The 22,627-nt window shown below is 40.2% G+C and overlaps 2 protein-coding genes across 20 annotated transcripts in view; both read left to right on the top strand.

The window, feature by feature from the left end:
* The window catches only part of UNC80 (unc-80 homolog, NALCN channel complex subunit), a 229,660-nt gene extending 226,047 nt beyond the window's left edge, over positions 1-3,613 (top strand). For all 12 annotated transcript variants that reach the window (XM_032403236.1, XM_032403279.1, XM_032403272.1 and 9 more), the window contains one exon: positions 294-3,613. In XM_032403236.1, the coding sequence (XP_032259127.1) occupies positions 294-560 (267 nt within the window). In that variant the 3' untranslated portion in view covers positions 561-3,613. The remainder of the gene's footprint in view (positions 1-293) is intronic.
* A 2,191-nt stretch (positions 3,614-5,804) lies between these two features.
* On the top strand, positions 5,805-22,390 carry RPE (ribulose-5-phosphate-3-epimerase). 8 transcript variants are annotated; one of them, XR_004299240.1, is made up of 7 exons: positions 5,805-6,044; positions 12,384-12,463; positions 16,956-17,095; positions 17,488-17,622; positions 18,342-18,428; positions 20,641-20,923; positions 22,033-22,390. XR_004299240.1 is itself a non-coding variant. In XM_032403164.1 (7 exons), exons 4-7 carry the CDS (start codon positions 16,958-16,960, stop codon positions 20,761-20,763), a joined length of 483 nt encoding a protein of 160 aa, XP_032259055.1. In that variant the 5' UTR covers positions 6,001-6,044; positions 6,705-6,724; positions 12,384-12,463; positions 16,956-16,957; the 3' UTR covers positions 20,764-22,390. The 8 variants fall into 8 exon arrangements, 7 of the variants coding, with proteins under 7 accessions (XP_032259016.1, XP_032259036.1, XP_032259031.1 ...); XM_032403164.1 differs by adding an exon at positions 6,705-6,724 and having other exon boundaries at positions 6,001-6,044; positions 20,641-22,390; XM_032403183.1 differs by adding an exon at positions 6,705-6,736 and having other exon boundaries at positions 6,015-6,044; positions 20,641-22,390.
* The last annotated feature ends 237 nt before the right edge of the window (positions 22,391-22,627 follow it).

The following is a 22,627-nucleotide window of genomic DNA, read 5'->3' as shown; positions in this document are numbered from 1 at the left end:
ATAATACTGCATACGTTTGTAGAGTGTTGAATGGTTAACAAGCCTCGTAACACCACCATCTCCTTATCCTCACAGTCTACAGGGTAAGCAGGGCAAAAAAATACACTCATGCTGCAGGTTAGGAAACAGGCTTGCGAGGGTGAAAGGGTCCATATAAGAGCTCACATATGGCAAAAGCTAGAGCTGGGACTGGCCAGCGTCCTTGTCCAGCTTCAGGTAGACAGTGACATTTTTGATCCTCTTTCCTCACACCTCTCCTGATTTCCATGATGTTCTGATCCTTTTGATGACAGAGTGAGCCCCTCCCCGCTGAAGAAGGAGAAAAGAGAGAGGACGCAGAAGTGCAAGGTGCTTCAGCACACGGTCCCCTCTCTACGCAGCTCTCAGACCCTGATGAATTCACAGGCCTTGAGACATCCATCCTCCTACAGCACGGAGACACCATCCTTCACATCAGTGAGGAACACGGCATGGAGAACCCCCTGCTGTCCAGCCAGTTCACTCTGATGCCCACTGAGCTGGGGGAGACTGACGGAGACCTAGACGAGTCTCATGTTTAATTCCATATCTTGTTAAGAGTGGCAGGTGTAGACAAGATGTGGGAGGGATCGCTTTCCTAAAAGGTGAATACTTTTGCTTGGAAAAGATGAAAACACAGCACTTTACATCCAACGGGTGACACAAGTCTCAGTAGATTTTGCTGCTAATGCGCGTGTTGTTTCATAAACATCTTTAAAAAAAATCAATGGCTAAGATAATTTGGTTGTGTGAAGACCATAAAAACCAGGGAAGAATAAGAGGAAAGAGCCATTTCACTGCACATTATTTATGATTCAAGAAGCCTCGAGCAGTTAAAAATATATACTATTATGGAGCTGCTTACCTAGGAATATTAGCAAATAATATGTTCTAAAAAGAGAATGCAATTTTTGAGATTACTCACGTTATACATCTCATGCAAATGTTTATTTTTATAGTTTCAAAAATATTAAATCAGGTGGCTGTATGAGTAGCAATTTACATAAAAATAATCAATAAGGAAAATATTAGTTTGAGGAGACTAATAAATAAGCCTGCAGCCATTTTTGCTTTGATCAACAATACAGCCATTTACAAGAAGAAGAAAAAAGTACTATTTTTAAAGCTCTGGATTTTTCAATATTTATTTTTCAACCGTCATTTACCTTGCATGTTGTAAATCAAAATGCTAAAGCCCTAAGATCATTCCATTTCACAACCACATTAGAGAGAAAATATTCAAAAAATTATCGGACATAATTTTGAATTAAGAACCTAAACAGCCTATACTATGATATAAACTAAATGTAAATACAATAGCTAGAAAGAGATCGTATCCCTACTTCCAGCCATGACCACATCAATGCCAAGATTAAGAGATATTGGAAGATGTGATTACAGTATCCTGTGCCTGCCCTTGAGGGCATATTTTCAGATATTAAGGTTATTGTTAGAATTGGTTCAATAAAATAACTTTTTCTCAACATTAACAATTTTCCTATGATCCTTTAGACATCTACGTTTATGAGGAAAAATTATAAAGTGAGCAATCTCTTCATAGACACAGTCAGCTTGTATATTTTACTTTAACTTGAAGTTCACTTACTTCAAGAAAAGCATAAAACTTAGAAGGCTCATGAGGCCATATCTAGTGTGTTACTGATCCTGTAACAGGGCTTGGCATCATATAGTTCAAAACTGAATTTCAAAATTTTAACAGTTTACATTAGAAAACTGTTACATAACTACTAAACATATAAAAACTCATATATGTACCTAAATTGGTGTGGGGTGTGTGTGTGCACGTGTGTGTGTGTGTGTGTGTGCGTGCATTTTTCTAGTCCTCCAGTTAAAGTTACAGATTTTGATTACATTGCAATGAATTGAAAACACATTCTGTATGCTTTAACTTCAACTACATTGGCTATGAAAAGTATGTTTATAGAGAGAGGAGACCTGCTAAAGTCACCCAAATCACAAAGGGAAATTATTTTTTTCTGTTAGATTTGCTTATTAAATAGGCATTGCTTAGGTTGTGATTTATACTTTCAAATAGAATTTGGGGTTTGGGTCCCATTTACTAAGAGAATTAAAGACATCTGCGAGTTAAAGATAATGGACAAAATGAAAAATTTCAAATCTAAAACTTGAGAAAATAGAGGGGGTATATGGCCTCTTTTAATGTTTTACAAAATTTTCAGAACATTTACTTAATGTTGAATTAATTCTCAAGTGTAGAAATACACATATAAAGTGTTTTGATGATTCTTTCTAAGCTGATGTATTTTGCCTGTTAAAAATTATGCTGCTCAATTAGTGTTAGAGGCCTTATGTTTGGTAATTACAGGTGTCTGGGCTATATGAGTCTCTATATATGTGTGCACTTTGGTCCAGTTTTTTGATTCTTGATCCAAATTCTCCACGTATAATTGTATCCAATATTTAAAAAGTAAAGGGGTCAAAGAAGATTGTTGAATATCTGAGGATTCTAAATACCTTTATATGTACTTAAAAAGTCCTGGGCTGTTTTGAACATGATGATACTGGCATGTCCGTCTTTCAGCCTGACTCCTTCACTCTAGTGTTATGGAAGTCTGTTAGAAACTTTTTTTAATAAGCTAAGTATCATTGTACCTTGCAAAAAAGCCTCCACTCTGAGAAACAGGGCCTTATAGAGTGGGAATGTTTTCATACTAGGACTACTGAGGTTTTGCAGATGTGTGCATCTGTTGCATTTAAGGTGCCCTTAAATGTGTTGAATGTAATGTGTTGAATGTTTATGTGTAATTGATAAAGTATTTATATGTATGTGCATAAGATTGTCTCAAGATGTATTCTCAGGAGTACTGTTACCTGGAGTTTGAAAGAATAATTATTTTAAAAAAAACAGTTGGGGAAGATCAGAAAAAGTTCAGGATAATTAACAGTTTTTGTAATCAAAATATTATTGAGTATATGACTAAAAATTATTATATATGATAAATACAGATTAGTCATACTAGATTATTTCTTAAGCTATGATGCTTAATGATATTTATCTTGTTTAAAGGAAAATCAAAACAGGCACCTACTTCCCATGTATAAAAAATTGGACTCAACCAAGAGGTTGCTTCTTCTGAAATTATCTTTTGAGAGACCTCAGAATAAACATGTATCATCCGTTATAGTGGGTGTAGATTTAGACCACTTGGATTCAATTAAAGCAGTTCAAATCCTGGATACAGCATTTTCTATAGCAAAATATTTTACTTTCATTTTTCAGTATTTGCTGATTTTATAATTCTATTAGATAAGTTATTTGATTTTTCCGAAAAGGAAACTGAGTTAATGAGTGCATTGGGACAAGTCACTGAGAACCACAGTATCAAAAGGCATAACTGGGCATGACAATGGTGAAGGAAAAAATATATATATATGTGGTATTTGGGTGTCTGGTTAGGGCCTGTTGCACAGGCTGGGAATAACTGTTTTCTCTTTCAAGCCTGCAAGAGCACGGTAGGCAGGGTGACATCGCCTCCCTTCTTTATTTATTTGAGAGACAGAGATTGAGAGAACGAGTCGGGGGAGAGGCAGAGGGAGAAGCCGACTCCCTGCAGAGCAGGGAGCCAGACATGGGACTCGATCCCAGGGCCCTGGGATCATGACCTGAGCCGAAGGCAGGTGCTTAACTGACTGAGCCACCCAGGCGCCCTTCCTCCCTTCTTTAGTATCTGTCCTTTTAGTCAATGAAGAACATTCTTCACTCTGCTGTCTAGCTCTAAGACCATCTATGATGAGACTAGGGTGTTTATAGGGACCAACAAGGAAAAAAGGGTGAGAAATGGAATTACAGTCCAAAATGCAAACGAAATACCCTTCCTCAAGTTATACAGGATACTTTATGAGTCTCTGGAATTTGCTGCTATCACACCAAGTTATGCTGTTGCCCTATGACCTCACCCTCCCAATTCCATGGCCTTGTCTTGGCAGTGAGTAGAAAGTCCCACTTCCTCATTTACTTTAGTGGGTCTCAACTGCGGCATTTCAGAAACAAAGTTTGGTTTGACACTCAGGACAATAAAAACAAGGGCAGAATGTATTTGGAAAAGCTTAAGACAAATTTACTTATATTATTTCAGGATCATTTAGCATTACAGATCAACGTACCTCCATAATATTTTTCAATAGTCACTGTGACTGCAGGATGAAAATCCTTTATTAGCCATTTTATAGATAAAAACAAAAGATTGATTACACAGCCAACTTCCCTCAGATGACTTTGAAGTCTGTTATGAATGACCAAAGAGCATGGAAAAAAATGCATATGAATAAATACTGAAATGTTTATGAAAGATATTTATGAAAGATATTAAGACCTCTGTGTTTGAATATGCACATATAATAAAATAAAGCTAAAAATATTTAAGATGCCTGATTAAGTTTCATTTCTCATTTCCGGACATAGGGAATATGTTAACTCATTCAGAAAAATGTTCATTTTGCATCCCTGGGGTGTGCCTTGATGTCTCTTCTCAACTCCCACAGTCTGTCTTGCGGTCACCCTTCAGTTAGACACCTCCAATTCTTCCCTCCAGCTCCAGCTGAGCTCCATTTTACTCAAGCTTTCCACCAATATCCTTCAAAATAAAGCAGAGTGGGCAACTTGGGAAACTGGGTAACCCAGCTTGATTTCTCTGCCTGGATTGTGACCCACTGGAATAACTGGTAGATTTCCCAGGAGGAATGTGAAGGAGCTGGTTGCCCTCTGAATGTGGCTGGAACCACGATGCAGTCCAAGTTACCACCAGTTGACCTTGGTGTAGAGTACAAAGTGCCCATTCCCTACCATCTAAGCTATGCTCTTGCTAAATCCTCTTTTTTTTTTTTTCCCTCACGCGATTTTATTTCATCTGGTCCTGACTCAATGACCCTAGGCACATTTAGCAGAGGAACACTCTTACCCTCTTCCAGACTGTCTGAATAGTAAATAAATGTATTACAATTTGTCACCGAACATTACTGAGAGGGAAAAACAGAAGGTAAGGATGAGGGCCGGAAGCCCAGAAGGAGAATAGTAATAATAATAACCACCACATTCTCTACTGAGCACCAGACATCATGTGCTGGTTTCCTTACCTGGATTCACTTATCTAATCCTTACAACAATCCTAAAGACTGGGAAGATCCTTAGAGATGAGAATTAGGAGGCAGGGGGAAGTGACTGCCACGTTACCCAGTTAGTATCTGGAAGAGAGAGGACTCTGCCCTAAATCTGACTCCTTCACCTCTTCAGAGGAGTTCAAGGAGACAGAGATGAGAAGAAAGGATTTTATTTATTAGAGAGAGTGAGCCAGAGAGCACAACCCGTGGGGCGGGGTGGGGGTGGTGCAGAGGGAGAAGCCAACTCCTCACTGAGCAGGGAGCCCAACTCGGGGCTTGATCCTGGGATCATGCCCTCAGCAGAAGGCAGACGCTTAACCTACTGAGCCACCCAGGCGCCCCTTCGTTTTGTTTTTTAAAGGCAAGCACAAGAGCCCAAGAGGAGAGGAAAGCAGCACAGATGCAAACAATAGGGAAGCAAAAAGTGAAGTGAGGACAAGAGCTGAGGAAAGGGAACTGCAGGGGATGTAAAGCAAAAAATTAAAAAACTCCTCGAATCCTGCTAGGACTGGGAAACCTAAAAGGCTCACTTCCAGAAGGAAGGTCAAGGGAAAGAAGAATGGGCCTGCAGGCGAGGCCCCGCCCCAAAGCCCCTGGGCAGACAGCCCGCCCCCGGGGAGGCGGAACTTCCTCCCCCCGGGCAGCTGCTTCCGGTAGAGTCCGGAAGACTCTACCGGGAAGGGGCTAAAACTGCGCAGCCAATCGGGGCGACACTTTCGTCTTACCGGGGGACTCGTGGGTAACTAGCTCTTGGGAACCAGCACCATGGCGTCAGGCTGCAAGATTGGCCCGTCCATCCTTAACAGCGATTTGGCCAATTTAGGGGCTGAGTGCCTCCGGATGCTGGACTCTGGGGCCGATTATTTGCACCTGGATGTAATGGACGGGTAACTCCTCGGGGCTCGGGTCAGGGTTGCTGCGCGGGGCGGGCTCGGCGCACCTTTATTGAGTGCCTATTGGGTGCACGGCGTCCCTGTACCGCAGAGCGCCTCACTCTAAACGCGGTACTGAAAAAGGGACTGGGGTGAGAGTCCTGAAGGCCCTTCCTGGAGCGAACCCGAGGCCGAATGCTGGGCTGCGACTGCGTCCCAAACCTCCACCTCCCCTCCCCCCACGTAACGTGTGGTCTCCTAGCACCTGGGACCCGGTCGCAATCGTAAACCTCTAGGATACGTCTCTCATTTTCAGTTAAGAGAAACTGAGGCCCAAGGGGATAGGCATGACTTGCCCAAGCTCATATAGCTAGTTAGTGGCAAAGCTGAGGAGAAAGGTTTCTATAACGATGAAGAGCTTGGCACCTGTAGTGAGATTGCCCGAGTTCTGCCATTTGATGGGTCACCCGGGACAAGCTACTTCACCTCATTGAGCTTCAGTTTCATTATGTGAAAAATGGGAGTAATAATAGAACCTACCGCTTAGGCAACTTTGGAGGATGAAAGGAGCTAACACGATAAGTATACAGTGCCTGACCTACAGTAAATTCTCTGTAATTATTAGTTGTTGTATCATTGTTCGAATTTTGATTTTCCTGTTTATTTTCTCTTCAGGCACCCTGCTCTTCAGGGAGGTCAGTTTTTTTGTAAGTAATTTTTAAGCACTGTAGTTACAGCACATAATCAATATTGTTCAGAACCAGGATGATGCTAGTTTTTTGAAGTTGTCTATAAAATGTGGAAACGAACCTAGAGAAAACAGTAGGACTCTCAGGATTACACAACATTGTGACAGAGTTGCAAATTGTATTTTCTTGGATTGGCCAAGTAGTTTTTTGAGCCCTGCTGATAACTGGCCTTAAAGTAATAACAGCCATTACTTTGGGTTGGGGTAGAAAAATAAAATTTATTTCAAATAGGTAAAGTTCCTGTGTGACTTCATGCAAATTTGCAAATTGTGTTATTTACAAAAGATGGTGAGTTACTTCCTTTTTTTATGTCACTCCTGTTACAAGAGTTTTGTCTTCCTTTGTTCTCTCTGATTAAATCTGTTGTTTTCCTTTTGCGTTTCATTCCGTTATCAGTATCCCAACTGATGATGGCAAAATCTTGACCTTAGAATACTAAGAATTCTAGGATAAGTGTGTAAGATTAGTAAATACTATCTCTCACAAAAACTTGATTTTTATTGTGCTATCATATACATAATTCTGCTTTTCTGGAAAGTTTGAACTTTCACACGTCGCTGAATGGAGTGTATACTTCAGAGATGGCTACATTTTCATGTCTGGGACACAAATTTTTTGTCTGAGACACCTACCTCAGGATAGAGCAGGCTACATGTATATGTATGTAGTTTTTTTTTTTTTAAAGAGTTTATTTATTTATTTGACAGAGAGAGACACAGCGAGAGAGGGAACACAAGCAGGGGGAGTGGGAGAGGGAGAAGCAGGCTTCCCGCCGAAGCAGGGAGCCTGATGCGGGGCTCGATCCCAGGACCCTGGGACCATGACCTGAGCCGAAGGCAGACGCTTAACGACTGAGCCACCCAGGCGCCCCTGTATGTAGTCTTTTTAACAGGGAAAGCAGTTTGGTTTTTTAAATAAGTCTTGTACCCTGTTTGAGTAACTGAATGGAAAAAAAAATTGTTTCTGTTCACAGGTCAGGAATATTAATGATAACAGTAATAGCTAATACTTTTGAACACTTAACTATTTCTGTTCTGATGCTCTTTGTGGTTTAATTCACACAACCTTATGAGGCTGTTATTGGCACCAGCATTTGACAGTGGGGAATTGGACATAGAGAAGTTAAGTCACCTGTCTGAGGTCTCCTAGTTAGGAAATGGAGGAGCAAGGATTAGAAGCAGGCAACAGCTGTGTTGTCTCAGAAACTAATGTCTCCTGTGGGACCTGGGCTTACAGAGAATGATTAACACATTCTTTTTCCTTGAAGAGTAACTATACACTTATTTTTGTTATTTCACGTCTCTCCTGCTACGGTGTAAACTCCCTGAAAGCAGGGTCTCTGGCTCACCTCAGTCCTCCTCAGGTAAAGCACTGTGACAGGCTTAGTTATAAGTGGCTGAATGAATGATTGGATCTGTCATAATAGAGAGATCTCTAATGAATCACTTTTGTCCCCTCCCAGCCCTCTGGCAGACCCGGAGCTTATTAAGATAAAAGTATTTGTTTTTTATTGACTCCTTTCCCCCTTTGCCAAGTAATCTCTTGGTTTGACAAAATTAAATTCTCCAAACACCATTTTAAACCTTTCCCATTTAACCTTCACAACTTTTTGAGCTAAGAGGTGTTTTTTATTCCCCTTTTGCAAAGGAGGAAACTAGTTCAGGGAGGTCCAGCCTCTTCCTGATGTCCCGCCAGAAAAGGCAAAGCTGGCTGAGCTGCCTTGTTTCCTGGGCCAGGTGTATGCAGGTGGGGGCCTGGACTCCCTTTTCCAAGGTGGCCAACCACGACTTACCTTCCCTCCAGGTACTGCCTTCATGCTTTTCTGTTTCCTGGTCCCTTTAAAAAAAATCCCCAGTATTACAATTTGGATGCACCTGTTGTTTCCCCTTTCTCCCTGAAGCCCCCAGTTTCTCTCCTGATTAAAACTGAATGTCTTTATCTTGAAAGTCAGGAACGAGTTTTGGGATTATTTTGGGGGCAAGGGGAGGGCGGTGCACTAGTATGGTTGGATACTTGAAAAAAAGAACAAGTGAGTTCTCTAGAAAATTGGAAAACATATACATCTGTCATGACAGGACAGTGACCAGAAGTGTGTTGGTCCTAAGTGTAGGAAGAGAGGAAATAAGCAGTTTCTAAATTGGTGACCAGGATTTAAAACTGGGGAGATGTCACATTAGTACTAGATTGCTGACCTTTGACAAACATCCAAAGATTTGCCTGTACTGGGTCCACAACCTCCAGTAGCTAGGCTAATGGATGTTCTTCATTTGTCTCCTGTCCCCATCTGCCCTGTTCTGCTCCTCCATGTTTTCTGCCAGCCCCTGTAGGCATATGAAATTGTGTTGCTTGAATCTCGGGAAATGTTTTCTGGTTACAATCTTGCTACATTTTCGATCAGCCTTAATCATCTTACGATCTTAGCCTTGTTGGGAGATCTGGTAAAGGTTTTATCTGTCTGAAATCGATTGTATGACAACTGTAAACAAAATTTAGGGTTGATGATGATACATGATGAGAGAGAAAATAATTGTATACCTGTGTTGGAAACAATTATAGCTTAATCTCAGTAAGTCTCTGGGGGAAAAAAGATACTTTTTTATTGTGTTTTCTTTTTTGCAGACTTCAGAAAGTGCCTTTAAGGGGGAAAAAAAGACAGAATAATATAATGATGAAACAGACTTCCTTGATGAGATTTCTCTTCATTAGAGTGAAATAATTTGGTATTTTCCAAGCTGGTCTGATAAGAACTCCCAGGGCATCTGTCAAGAATTCAGATTCTCAGGTCCTCTTTGGTGTCCTAGGGTTGGAGTAGGGCCTGTAAATCCTTTTGTGACAAGTGCTCCCAAGGTTACTCTTGTCAGGCAAATTTAGAACCCCTTGACTTCATGCTTGGCCTTGTTGCCTTTTTTTGTTCCGGCTTAACCATAAGCCTTTGGTTTCTTCTGAGGGCGTCGGTAGGTTTATATTCTTCCAGCGGCTGTGGTGAACCCAGTGCATTGCAGTGATCATCAGTGCATTTAGTCCTACAATTTGGGGATGAGTAGTTCTAAGTGATATTTTATTCTTGTTTCCCAATAAGGTAAAGGTATATTTGTTTTTTTCTCCTATTTTCTCAAGATGTGTGTGTTTAGATGGATGTGAAAATAGACACAGTCTCTTTTCATTATAAAGGCAACCTAAGGTTGAGGCAACAAAAGTCCTCCCAAGGCCATGCAGCAGGTTACAAGAACAATGAACAAAATCCAAACCTTTCATTCCAGAGTTGTATAGTATCCAGTAAACCTCACTGTCTGCTTCTCCGATCCTCACCACCAAGTTCTGAGTAAACACAATAAGCATCTTATCCGTAGCGCAGGTAGTCACTGCTCTGAGGTAAACGGTAGAATGCTTTTCTAAATACTGGAAACCCAACCTCCAAGGACCACAGTGTTTGCAAGTGCAAGTGTCCACACCCGTTCATTCACCTTAGCCAGTCCTTCTCAGAGTTGCCCTGAATCCTGACCTCTCCTCCTCCTCCCCTGAACTTTCTTTTTTTGTTGTTATCATAGATGGGCAGGTGAGCATAATAGCTAAGAGCCTGGACTTTGGAGCCAGATGGCCTGTGTTTAATGCCTGCCTCCAGCACTTACTGGCTGTGTGACCTTGAGCCTCTTTTCCTCGGCTGTAAAATACAGATGATAGGAGTACCTACCCCAGAGAGTTGTGAGGTATTAATGAGTTAACTTATGGAACGTGTTTAGAATGGTGGCTGGACCGTGTAAGTTTTAATTTTTTATTAGCACTCATTCTGTCCTCTAAGCTTAAGATCTTAATCATGGTTTATTCTCTTTTCAGCTCTGCAAATCTAATCAGTTAACAATCCTGTCACGTGTATCGGTCCTCATTTCCATTCTTACAGTTCCCTGCCATTTGCCAACACCTACTTCCTTTCTTCCAATATACTGCCCAGTCCATCTTCCTGTTTTATTATTTGCACTTTATTTTTTATTTGCTTCTTGCTTTAATACTTTTTTTTTTTTAAGTAATCCCTACACACACTGTGAGGCTCGAACTCCCAGCTCCGAGAAGGGCGAGAGTCACATGCTCTACAGACTGAGCCAGCTGCTTCTGGCTTTAAAACCTCACTTCACATTTACCACAGGATGGAGTCCAGCCACTGAGCCTGGCTTTCGATACCCTTAATGTGACGCAGTCCACCTCCTGTTCTTTTCACGCTCGCCAAGCTGAACACCACGACCTCTCCCCTTCTTTGAATGTAACGTGCTTATTTCTGCCTGTGCTTCATTTCTTTTCCCATCTTTACAGATTCTATTTGTTCTGTAAATCTTGTGATCTTCTCCTCTTTTAATGTGCCATATTACTTACCTCAGGTTGCCCACTTGTTATTGTTTAGCTTTTCTTGCAATTCTCACATAGGGTAATACCTACTACTTTTAACCAATAAAGCCCAGAGTTCAGTGGATTAATATTATAAAGTGTAGTTCTTGGGCATGTCACAGTTGAGTGTGAATGTCCTTCCGTGAAGAAATTCAGGGACATCGTCTGCTTCCATCCTGTGACTGTCATTCCTTAAGGGTTTCTCTACTGATAGGAAAGTAAAGTGAGAGCAAAAGAGGAATACTTCTTAACCTCCTGGGTTCTGCAGTGACACCCATCACTTAAATTCACAGTCTTTGGTGAGAACGAGTCGCACGGGCCACCTGGATGTGGAGGGAGAGGGAGTTGGCTCTCACCAGCAGCTGTACCAGTAGGTCATGGATTCTGTCTCTTGCCTTAGCCGTCTCTTGCCAATGAGATGGTAAACTTTTCTGGGTAAGCAGGAACTCCCATATTTCTGTGTAAAACCCAGGCTGGTCCTTGTATAGAGGGGTTTTGTTCCATATTGAAGTGAGCTAGCGATAGAAGGACTACCTGGAGTACGTTATGGTGTGCAGTACTTTGGGTCGGATGTCAGGAAGACCTCATTTGCATCCTGCCTCCATAGATTATGAAGTGGGTGACTTCAGGAAGTTCTGTATCCTGTGCTCTTCAGCTGGGGGATAGAACAGCATCTCCCTCATAAGGCTGTTGGGAAGATGAAATGAAAGAAGGTACAACACCTGGCATGTTGTAAGCCCTCTGAAAATGGTGGTTATTAATATACACATCAAGCTTCTTTATTGATAATCGTTAAGAAATGTTCAATAAATTGTCACTGAGTGCCCTGCGATCGAGGTGGTTTAGTAGTAGCCACAGGCAGCCTCTGACAGGTGAGGGCTCGAGACCCATGTCGGAGTCCAGAACTTCCTAACTAGTGTGTGACTTGGGCAAGTCATAACTTGGGTTTTGATTGTGTCTTCTTTCCATTTTTACCTGTTGGATGATGAATTATAGAGTTAAGTCTTGTGACGTTGTTATGATTTGTTGAAATATCAAGGAAATCCTGCTTTGTAAAACTGAAATTACCAAGATGTTTTGGTATTGTTAATACTGTTGATGTTAAATATTGCATTGAAAAATACTGCAATCACAGACGATCCCCTTTACCCCCATGAGAATACATTTGAGAAAAATACAGAAACTGAATTGAAAACATTTTCAGAGTAAGATTTTGTTTGTCTTATAGGCATTTTGTTCCCAACATCACCTTTGGGCACCCTGTGGTAGAAAGCCTCCGAAAGCAGCTAGGCCAGGACCCTTTCTTTGGTAAGTGGGTGTTATGCTGTCGGAAGCCGGATGTGTTGCTCAAGTAAAGGAAAAGTAGATGGTTGATTTCTCAACTTCCAATCTCATCTTGAACCCTTTCCCCTGCTCTCTGTGCCGAGGCTTCATTGGCTGCTTGTAATAAGCCAAACTCTTTCTTGCTTCAGGGCCTTGGCACTTTCGCTGATCTCCTTGCCTGGAACACTGTTCACTTGGCCAGCTCTGCCTTATCTTTTGGCCCTGAATTTTTGGCATTTCCTCAGAGAGGCCTTTCTAAGCACCCCATCCTAAATTAACCTTTGTCCAGTTATCCTGTCACCTGAATTTTCTTTCTAGAAATTCCTTCAATCAGATTACTTTTATCTAACTATAAACTCCTTTAGAGCAGGAATTTAATCCACTTTGTTTACTGTGGTTTTCCTAAAGGTAAGCATACACACAAGATTGGAGCTTAGTGTAATTGTTAAATGAATTTATAAATCAGCCGATTTATGGTCTAGAAGCGAAGCCAATTATTTCATGCAAATTGGAGTTTCTACAAGTGGGGCCTATGTATGCTCCACCGTGGTATTGTAGAATAAGGTGAGGTAAGCTTTTTAAGAAGATGCAGTGACCTGGAAGTTATTTCTCGTGAACATGGATTCAGTCCACATGTTGTTACTGCTCTTTTAAACTAAGTTAGCAATGGCTTAACCTGACAAATCTCTTGTACATAAGAAATTTAACAAATTTTTATAAATATGTTCCTATGTAACTTTTGGAATTATAAAACAGATTTTTTTTTTTTTTTGGCAGATTGTGGACCAATTTTATGAAGGATTCTAGCTGTGCAGTCCCATATGGTCGTCACTAGCCATATGTGGCTATTTAAATTTAAGTTAGTTCAGATTAAATGAAATGAAAGATGAAGCTTCTCAGTGGCATTAACCATATCGCAGGCTCTCGATGGCCACGTGAGTCTAGTGACTACTGTACTGTATAATGCCGCTATGGATCATTGCTGTCTTCGTAGAAATGTCTTTCGGGCAGAGCCTCTTTCTAGGATCCATGGACTTTGCACGAAAGAAAATGTACCTTACCAATTTATGTAGCAGGAGGGAAACCGTGTTCAATTGGCATGTTCACCATTTTGAAATTGTCACATAATGGAATGTAAGCCTCTTATGATCTAAACTTTTTTATTACATTTTAGAAAATGAATTTTCCAAGATAAATTTGTTCTTAGGAATATCAGAGGTGAATGAAATAAGTAACCTTGTTTGCCCCTACTGTTCAATGGCCATAGAGTCCTCCGCATCTGGCTTTGTATGGATTTAAAAGAATTTTTTTTTCCTTTTCCTCTCTTATTTGGACTCCTAGCATCACTTCTCATTGCTGTCTGTGTCTCCTGTCTTACCAATCCTTTTGACCGCAACCACACAGAGTCTGCTTTTTCTTTCTGTTTTTCATTTATTTGCCATTAGCTCGCTAATCATTCTGTCTAGAAGTGGGTCTACAATAAAGATGAATGGACTCCAATCCTTTAATGTTTGGGTTTTGTGACCTAAGAAGTGTGTTTTTTGTTTAATTCTTGGATCTTGGTTGTTGTTGGATAATTGATTCATGTGTATATTCTAAGAAGTAATTCACAAGTTGCACGTATAATTGCTTAAGTTCTGAACTGTTCAATCTCAGTATTGAGTAGTAGTAACCATTAAGCAATCAAGTGAGAGGGAAAATCTGTTGTTTTTGTGTTTTGTTTTTGTTTTGTGACCCCTAAGTCAGCGGTCTTCAGTGTGGTCTAAGGACCCACAGGAATCGCTTGCAGATGGGACAGGAGGTGGACGCTGTTTTCATAAGACAGTGTTATTTGCCGTTATTTGTACGGGGACAAAAGCAGTGGTGAGTTTGTCTGTTGGTGCGTGGCCCGAATCGGAGCAGTGGTATTGAACTATCCAAGGAGTTATTATGTTATTCTTCGTCACCCTGTCGTTCATAGTAAATACCCTTGAAGAATCAGTGCAGATTATTCATTACAGTAAATCTTGATCCTTGGGTGCGTGTCTTTCACTACTGGGTGTGCAGAGTGGGAAGTACACATGGTGATGGTTTTCTTGGGGAAAACCACTTGCACCACCCTGAGTTGTGAACTGACTGGCGGCCTTTCTCACCACCACTGTTTTCACTTGAATGAACAACTGGCAGACAAACTATGGTTATCCCACTCAGGGATCTTACGGACATTTTCTTTAAAATAACTAAGTTAGCCTGTCACTTCAAGGAAGATACCTCATTTTTGTTTCCACTGATAAAGTTAGAGCTTGCAAGGGAAAGTTTGAATTTTGAAAAACTTGTGTCTGCCTCTCTGAGGTCGTGAGCTTTCTATTTACAGCTTTTCCGATAAAATCTGTAGTGATCTTAATAAGTGTGATTTTTCTGATAGGATATAATGAAATGTGTCACTGTTTGGAAAAGCTGTGTAATTCAGTGAACTGGTACTTAGATCTGTTCAAAGTGTTTTAGGAAAGGCCTGCGGCTTTCAGTGTGACAAAACGCAGGCAGGTCCCTGGGAGAGTTTACAGATCCCACACTGCAGCTAACCTTTATAAAAGTCCTAGTTGTTGGGTTTTGGGGTAGAAATAGAAGAATATCCGCACTGGTCTGAAAAGGCTATTAATGTACCCCTCCCTTTTCCCTGTACTTTTCCCCCCTTTTTTTCATATGAAACAACATACTGCAACAGACTGAATGCAGAGCACATGTGAGAATACAGAGGTCTTCTGTCAAGCCAGACAGTAGGAACTTGCAAAAGTGTAAAATAATGTCACTCTTTTAGTAACATGTGACAGATTTATTAGTGCTTATTATTTTTAAATGAATTAATAAGTAGACACTTAAAAATGTCTTAGTTTGAATTTCTAATACATTTTAAATACTGATAAATACAGCCCACATCAACAGCCCTTTGTGGGGGGGCGGTCAGTAATTTTTAAGAGTGTAAAGGGAGGCTGCTGATCGAATGTTTGAGAACTGCTGACCTCAGTACGTAACTGCAGGCAGCTTCACTGACCGGTGGCTCTCTGAACACGAGATCGTCTAGTGAGGGCTGCCCGTGGGGACCACGTGCTGGAGACTGAACAGCAGAGCAGTCTGGTAATTTCAGGAATGAGTAAACAGATATTTTAAAGCAGATTGATTTTTCTTTGTTTAGAACACAAAGAAATAAACACCAAATAGTCTATCAATGTTTTACCTATTCACCTAGGTTTTATTTTTGTTACTTTTGTTATTAACCTTGGCTTCATTTGTCAAGCGGTATTCTCTTTTTCCTGATAGTTTTCAAAGCCTTATTGCATTCTATGGTCTTAGTTGAGTTCTAGAATACTAGAAATTTTTTCACTATAGCTCAGCTATATCAGAAATATGCTTCCTCTGGCAAAAAAACAAACTCACAGCTCTTCTTAGCACATCCATCCGGCACAGGAATATTTACAGTTTCCTTCTTGACAGCATCATTTCTTGATTCAGCCTCTTTTAAGCCACCTTCTCGTTAATTGGTCTTATGTTTTAAGTCAGGATCCTACAGAAGGCCACCCCCGTTTCCCCAGCCCATGTCTGTGACTTGAGCTGTCCAGTTAGGATGTGGTCAGATCTGCAGTTTCCTTCTGCGCTTTCCTGGCTCCTGTCGCCCCCACCCACCCCCACCCTCCCGGCCACTCCCACTGGCCCGAGCTGCAGAGCCAGGAGCCCACGGCTTCTCACTAGACTCACTGACTGCTATTGGCCTTGCTCCCCTGGGTGACTGCCATGGCCCGCTCAGTGAGATCTGGTCACTTCACTCAAGAGCCCATTGTGTCCCCCCCACCCCCCCAGTCTCATTCAGAATAAAGCCCAGTGGCCTCCAGAGCTCTGTCCCAAGTCTCCTCACCCTGTGCCCTCTTATCTATTCTCCCCCTGGCCCCCCCCCCCCACACACTGGCTGTATTAACTACCAACCCAGTGTGTACTGTATTTACTGCTTTTCTTTATGGTTTGTCTCCCCCACTAAGAATGTAATCCCGTCAGCAGAGGCTTTTGTCTGTTTTTCGCTCTATCCCTGGGGCCTTGAATAGTTAATGGTGCAGTAAGTGCTCCATAAGATATTGGTAGAATCGTTTAATTTAGTTTTCTTATTTTATAAATGAGGAATTAAGTCTGCATAGATAATAGGACTTTTTAAAGTTTTTTAGAGTGGCATTTCCCGGGCCTGGGTTTCCTGAATTCTATTCCTTAGTTGTCACATACAGCACCATATGCCTTTTGTGGAAAAATGTAGTTTTTTTGTGAATTTAACTGAAACCCTATCTTTAAGATCAAATGAGGCTAGCTCTAGTTTCAGAAGGGTAATTATTTAAGAATTATCTTAATGCCAAATAGTTTATTATCCAAAACAGCAAAAACGGTAGGCTGGCTTCAGTAATCTGAGCCAGGTATTTTCCTTTCAGTAATATTTAGGAGATGTGTCTTTTCTTTCTAGATATGCACATGATGGTGTCCAGGCCGGAACAGTGGGTAAAACCAATGGCTGTAGCAGGAGCCAATCAATACACCTTTCATCTTGAGGCTACCGAGAACCCAGGGGCTTTGATTAAAGACATTCGGGAGAATGGGATGAAGGTGAGAGGTCAGCAGTGACAGTAATGTTTTCTACTATTCACTGTCAGTGTGGAAGTTTGGGTGGAAGACAGGAAGTGATAGGCACACAAGACCAGACTGGGACAGTTGTTCTTCAGCCCAGAAGCCAGAGTTTAAGTATAACTTGTTTGTTAGACAGGATTTCTAGGTTCCACCCATGTTTCCTGAAAATGACTGCCTTTTAGAAACATTTACATTTGGGTAGCCTTGTTGACTTTTTTAAAAAGTAGTTATAGTCTGAATAATTTATGCATTCCATTTCTTGTGTCTGTTCTACTCTTTAAGAAAGGTATTTCTACTGGGTCTGATCTGCCACAATAATATAATACAGAAATAATTGCTAATGTGATGTAGCAAATTTGTCTCTGTTACAGGTTGGCCTTGCCATCAAACCGGGAACTACAGTTGAGTATTTGGCACCATGGGCTAATCAGATAGATATGGCCTTGGTTATGACAGTGGAACCTGGGTTTGGAGGGCAGAAATTCATGGAAGATATGATGCCAAAGGTAAAGAAATATTTCATTTGGGGGTGAGGCTTTTATTATTCGTGCTCATTGAGTAAGCATGCTTGAACCGCTTGCCTATTTAGACCTGTCTTCATTCTGAAGGTGGCGTGGGAGGGATGCCGCACAACACTGTAATACGGTGTGACAGATGCTGTAAGAGATTTAGGTTCGGAAATCAGAAAAAATACTACATCTTAATCTTGAAACTTTCTTTCAAAGCTATAATCTCTGTAGCCTTTAGATCTCTTGGGAGATCTCTTTTCATTGAATATTGAGGGTTTTGTCTTTGTCTTATTTGCATGAGGTAGAGTCTCTGCCAAGCCATGACAAATTGAATGCTGTTTCCCAAACAGAACAAGCCTTGCTTTTATGAAACTGAATTTGTCTCAGTGTATTAAAAAGGAAGGTATCCCCAGTCACAGTTTGTATTAATAAAAAGTTATCTGTGTGATGGGGTGCCTGGCTGGCTCAGTTGATAGAGCACGCAACTCTTGATCTCTGGGTCCTGAGCTCAAGGCCCACGTTGGGTATAGAGATTACTTAAATAAATAAACTTAAGTAAACAAATAAATAAAATATTGTGTGAGATATTTGGAGTTCTATTGTAGTGGCTGATATTGGCTATTTGATTTTTTATTTATTTGGTTTTATTCCCCCCCCCCCCCCCCACGCCCAGCATATCCACCATAGGAGTCATTTATTTCTTCATGTATATCTAGGTTCATTGGTTGAGGACTCAGTTCCCATCCTTGGACATAGAAGTCGATGGTGGAGTAGGTCCGGATACCATCCATAAATGTGCAGAGGTGAGACTGCTCCTCAGCTGTGACCCAGACCAGTTTCCTTTCACATGTGTCTAGGACATTGTGCGCCAAAGAGATTTCCCCTCCATTTCCTAAATTGCCTTTCTTTTTGGGAAGAGTATTTTTCTTATTCAAATGTAGAACTATGAAAATGAAGAGCAATCACATCATCATTAAAAAGTAAGTCCCAGTTATCTGAGTAATGCTGAAGGAAGTTATTTTTTTTTTTAAAGAATATGCTGAATGCCAGCCTTTTGGAGATCATTAAGTTCTAGGCCTTGGAGTAAGATGTTTTTCCAAAATAGGGAAAGAAAACATACCTGCTTATAAAGTGAAAAGGTGGTGGTTTTGTGTAACTGAGGTGTATTAGTTACTAGTTTGTCCCTTGCAAGAACTGACTAGAGCCATTTCTCATGGAAATCTCGGTCTGATTTCTGGATACCTGTGGGTGGGATGCGTTTTCCCAAGTAACGAGCTGAGCCGGGTTGGGCCCTGAGCTTCCTTCCTAAGAGGGTGCCAGCCCCGTGATCTCACGGTCGTGAGATCAAGCCCCGCATTGGGCTCCATGCTCGGTGTGGAGTCGTCTTGAGATTCTCTCTCTCCCTCTGCCCCTCCTGCTCGTTCTCGCTTTCTGAAAAATAAATCTTAAAAAAAAAGGGGGCGGGGGTGGGGTGCCAGCCCTTCCTTTAACATTGCAGGCCATGACCGTTTCTGTGGCCCATTTTTGTTAAGCGACACAGTCTGATCTGCACTTTCAGTTGTTTGTATAAATGCCATACTTTTTTGCTTGATAGCTTCTCAAAAGCTTGGTTGTGAGATGGAAGAGGAGCTGACCAAACAGTTAGTGAGCATATATCCTTTGGCCACTTGGGGAATTCTTTCTACTGAACTGCACTGTGCCATTGGGCTTTTCCTGCTTACATTAAAACACATGTCAAGCTGTAACCCTACAAAACTAATTTTTTTTTTTTCCACTTTTATGAGGAATGTCATTGGAGATGCTGTGTTTTGTATCACAAAGTGACAGTGTCTCCTGGGAGGAACTTTCCTCCCCCTTGGGGCCCCTCCCAGTAGCCTCCTGCGACTTTGTTCTGGTAGCAGATCACAGAACAGATTGGGTTTCCCTCCTCGAGTCAAATCCTGGGAGTTTAGAGCTAAATTTGGATTTACCTTTCTTGCTTTTCTCTTTGATTTCTTTGCTTCCACATTTAGAAGTATCTTGAAATCATCTTTTCTTAAGCCCCTCAGAGCCTTTCTGGAATGCAGTGAAGCATATATTAAAAAGCGTTTCATTCTTTCTGACATCAAAATGAGATTATTTAATGTTGCCATATTTTAGTTTCACATTTTAGCAGTAATTGTCTGCCAATTCATACACTGTTGACCCTTGAATAACATGGGTCTGAACTGCATGAGTCCTTTTTTACAGTACTGTAATTTTATTTTCCTAATGGTTTTCTTAACATTTTTTCTCTAGCTTACTTTATTATAAATACAGTATGTAATACATATAACATACAAAACATGTATGACTCAACTGTTTATGTTATTGGTAAGGCTTCCAGCCAATAGGAGGCTATTAGTAGATTTGGGGGAGTCAAAAGTTACACACAGATTTTTGACTGCACAGAGGGTTGGTACCCCTGACCTTGTTCAAGGGTCAACTACATAGTTGAAAGATTAAAAGATAATTTGTTTTTTTAGTAGCCTTGTCAATATTTGCATATTTTGGAATATTATATATGTTCCAAAATATGCAAATATATATATAATATCTATATAATATCTATAGAATATATAATATCTCTAGAATATATAATATCTATAGAATATATATATAGTGTTATATTTTATATTTGTTATATCTATATCTTTTATGTTATATAATATCTATATAATAGAATTGAAGATTAAAGGTTTTTACAGCTTTTTCTAAATATTAGCAAAGCTGCAACAATGTAGCTTATTTTAAAGGTGGTTACAAAAATGTCTGTGATTTCTTAAACACATTTAAAAATAATTTGATATCTTCATTTGTTAAGCATTTCAACTTATGTCTTCATTGAACTAGATTGCTTAAGTCTGTTCATCTCTAGGTAGCTCTCGTACAGTTAAAGTGCTGACAGATGCAAGGGTAGAAACTCTAGTCCAGAAATTGTTGTAAGCTTCTGTGCACCTTCCTTTGAAGCATAACTTAAATGTTTACTTCTTCCAGGCAGGAGCTAACATGATTGTGTCTGGCAGTGCCATTATGAGGAGTGATGACCCCAGATCTGTGATCAACCTGTTAAGAAATGTTTGCTCAGAAGCTGCTCAGAAACGTTCTCTTGATCGATGAAACCACAAGGAGTTGATGCTCATGAAATCTTTTTACTGGAAGACAAGAATATTGACTATCAAATCCTATCACAGTTGAAGCAGTGCTGTTTTTCTGAGCAGCTATTCATTCCAGTGACTTAAAATCTATTCTGCAGAATGTTCCAAGAGGTTAGAAATTGGTGTGTATAACTACATTTTTAGTGATGGAATTTAAAGATTAGTGTGGTAAAATACCATTTTTACTGGGAGACTTGATTTTTATAAAGTAAAAATATGGCTGTATTAAGGTTGTAAACAAAAATGTGTCTTAAAGCCTAATGAAGGTGTACTAGTTACTATGAAAAAATTTTTTCTGCAATTTAAATCTTCTCGTTTCTTGGTTTTCCAAAGCAAAGGAAGTCCTTATTCCTGTTCCGTATGTCATTTTTGATTTGTGTGTGCGCATGACAATATGAGAAGAATGGAACTTGTGAAAAATCGAAGTTTGAATCGGGCTAGGGTGGCACACTGTATTCTTGCTTCTTAAACATCTATTTTTTACTTTGCACCTTATATTTGATACATAAAAACTATAAAAACAGTGTATGAAGCCCAGGGATTTCTCTGTTCTAAAGTACAGGTATAGATTTTTATCGAGGTGTTTTCTTTCTTTCTTAGCGCTGCTGGAGGGGCGGGTTACACAGTGACCCCCACCTGTCCCTTCTCTTACTCACCATTCTTAAGAACATGAAGTAATACTGTGCTAGCTCTGAGCAGAGAGGAAAGGAAACAAAGTCAATTGAGTTGAATCTGGACTCTTCTCCTTTCCATCTGTTTGACTTTAGCAAATCTGATAAATCAACCAGTCTCTTTGCATATCTGTTAACTGATTTATACATTGAATATAATTATAATAACCATGCAGGGTTATGTTGAGCATTAAAAGAGATCATACGTTATATGTAAAGCTTCCACTACTATTCCCAGATTTATAGGATAGTAGAGAATTGAGGATGCTCAATACAAAGGTGCTGTCATTTATGTTTTGTAGCCTATAAAATACTTCAATATAAGCTCATTGAATCCACAAATCACTCTTATGAGTGGTTGGACAGGTACTTTTGTCCCCATTTAAAAAATGAAGATACTAAAGCTCAGCAACAGGCTGGTACCATGGAAAGAACCCAGTAGGGCACAGGAGTTCTGGTTTGTACTCTTTTTACAAACGGAGCCCTTGGAAGGTAGATTAGGCAAAGGAAGCCTCTTTTATGTAACATTGTCTTATTTGCAATCTAATTTTATCATGTAGCAGAACCAGATGGCTGAGGATATTCTGGATACTATGGATTTGACCCCAAGGATATATATTATATTAATCCAGCAAAGACCAGGTAGGCCAAAAAGATGACAAGGTACAGAGTTAATCTGTAAACTAAATATTTAAAACTGTGTCCCAGATTATACTTTGACAATACATATCCGCTATTTCATTCTTACCAGTACTCTTGCTACCTAATACATATGGCAAGAAATAAACAGGAGACCAGTGTCATTAAGCTTCTTCAGGCTACTATGAGTTTTGAGAAATAGGTTTGAAAAATAAGAACATTAACACTTCCGCATAGACTAGGGCTTGCTTGGTTTTTTTCTGTCCTATAATGTAAAAATCTGTCGGTTTTTATTTTGACTTAGGAAAGGTTTGTGCCATGAATAGGTGGTGTTTAATCAGATCAGACAACACAAGGCATATAGAAATAACTTTAATTAAAAAACTTACATAGAAGATTATAATGTCAGACATGACAGAAAGATTTGAGCTTATTTGCCTAGACAACTTGGGTTTGTCCGGCTTTTTTCTTTTTTAAAAATAAATGTACAGTAAAACTACAAGCAAAAATTTGTCA

Source organism: Phoca vitulina, unplaced genomic scaffold (assembly GCF_004348235.1).
Source record: "Phoca vitulina isolate PV1807 unplaced genomic scaffold, GSC_HSeal_1.0 scaffold1, whole genome shotgun sequence".
NCBI classification, from domain to species: Eukaryota; Metazoa; Chordata; class Mammalia; order Carnivora; family Phocidae; genus Phoca; species Phoca vitulina.
This window is presented reverse-complemented; position numbering and strand designations above follow the sequence as displayed.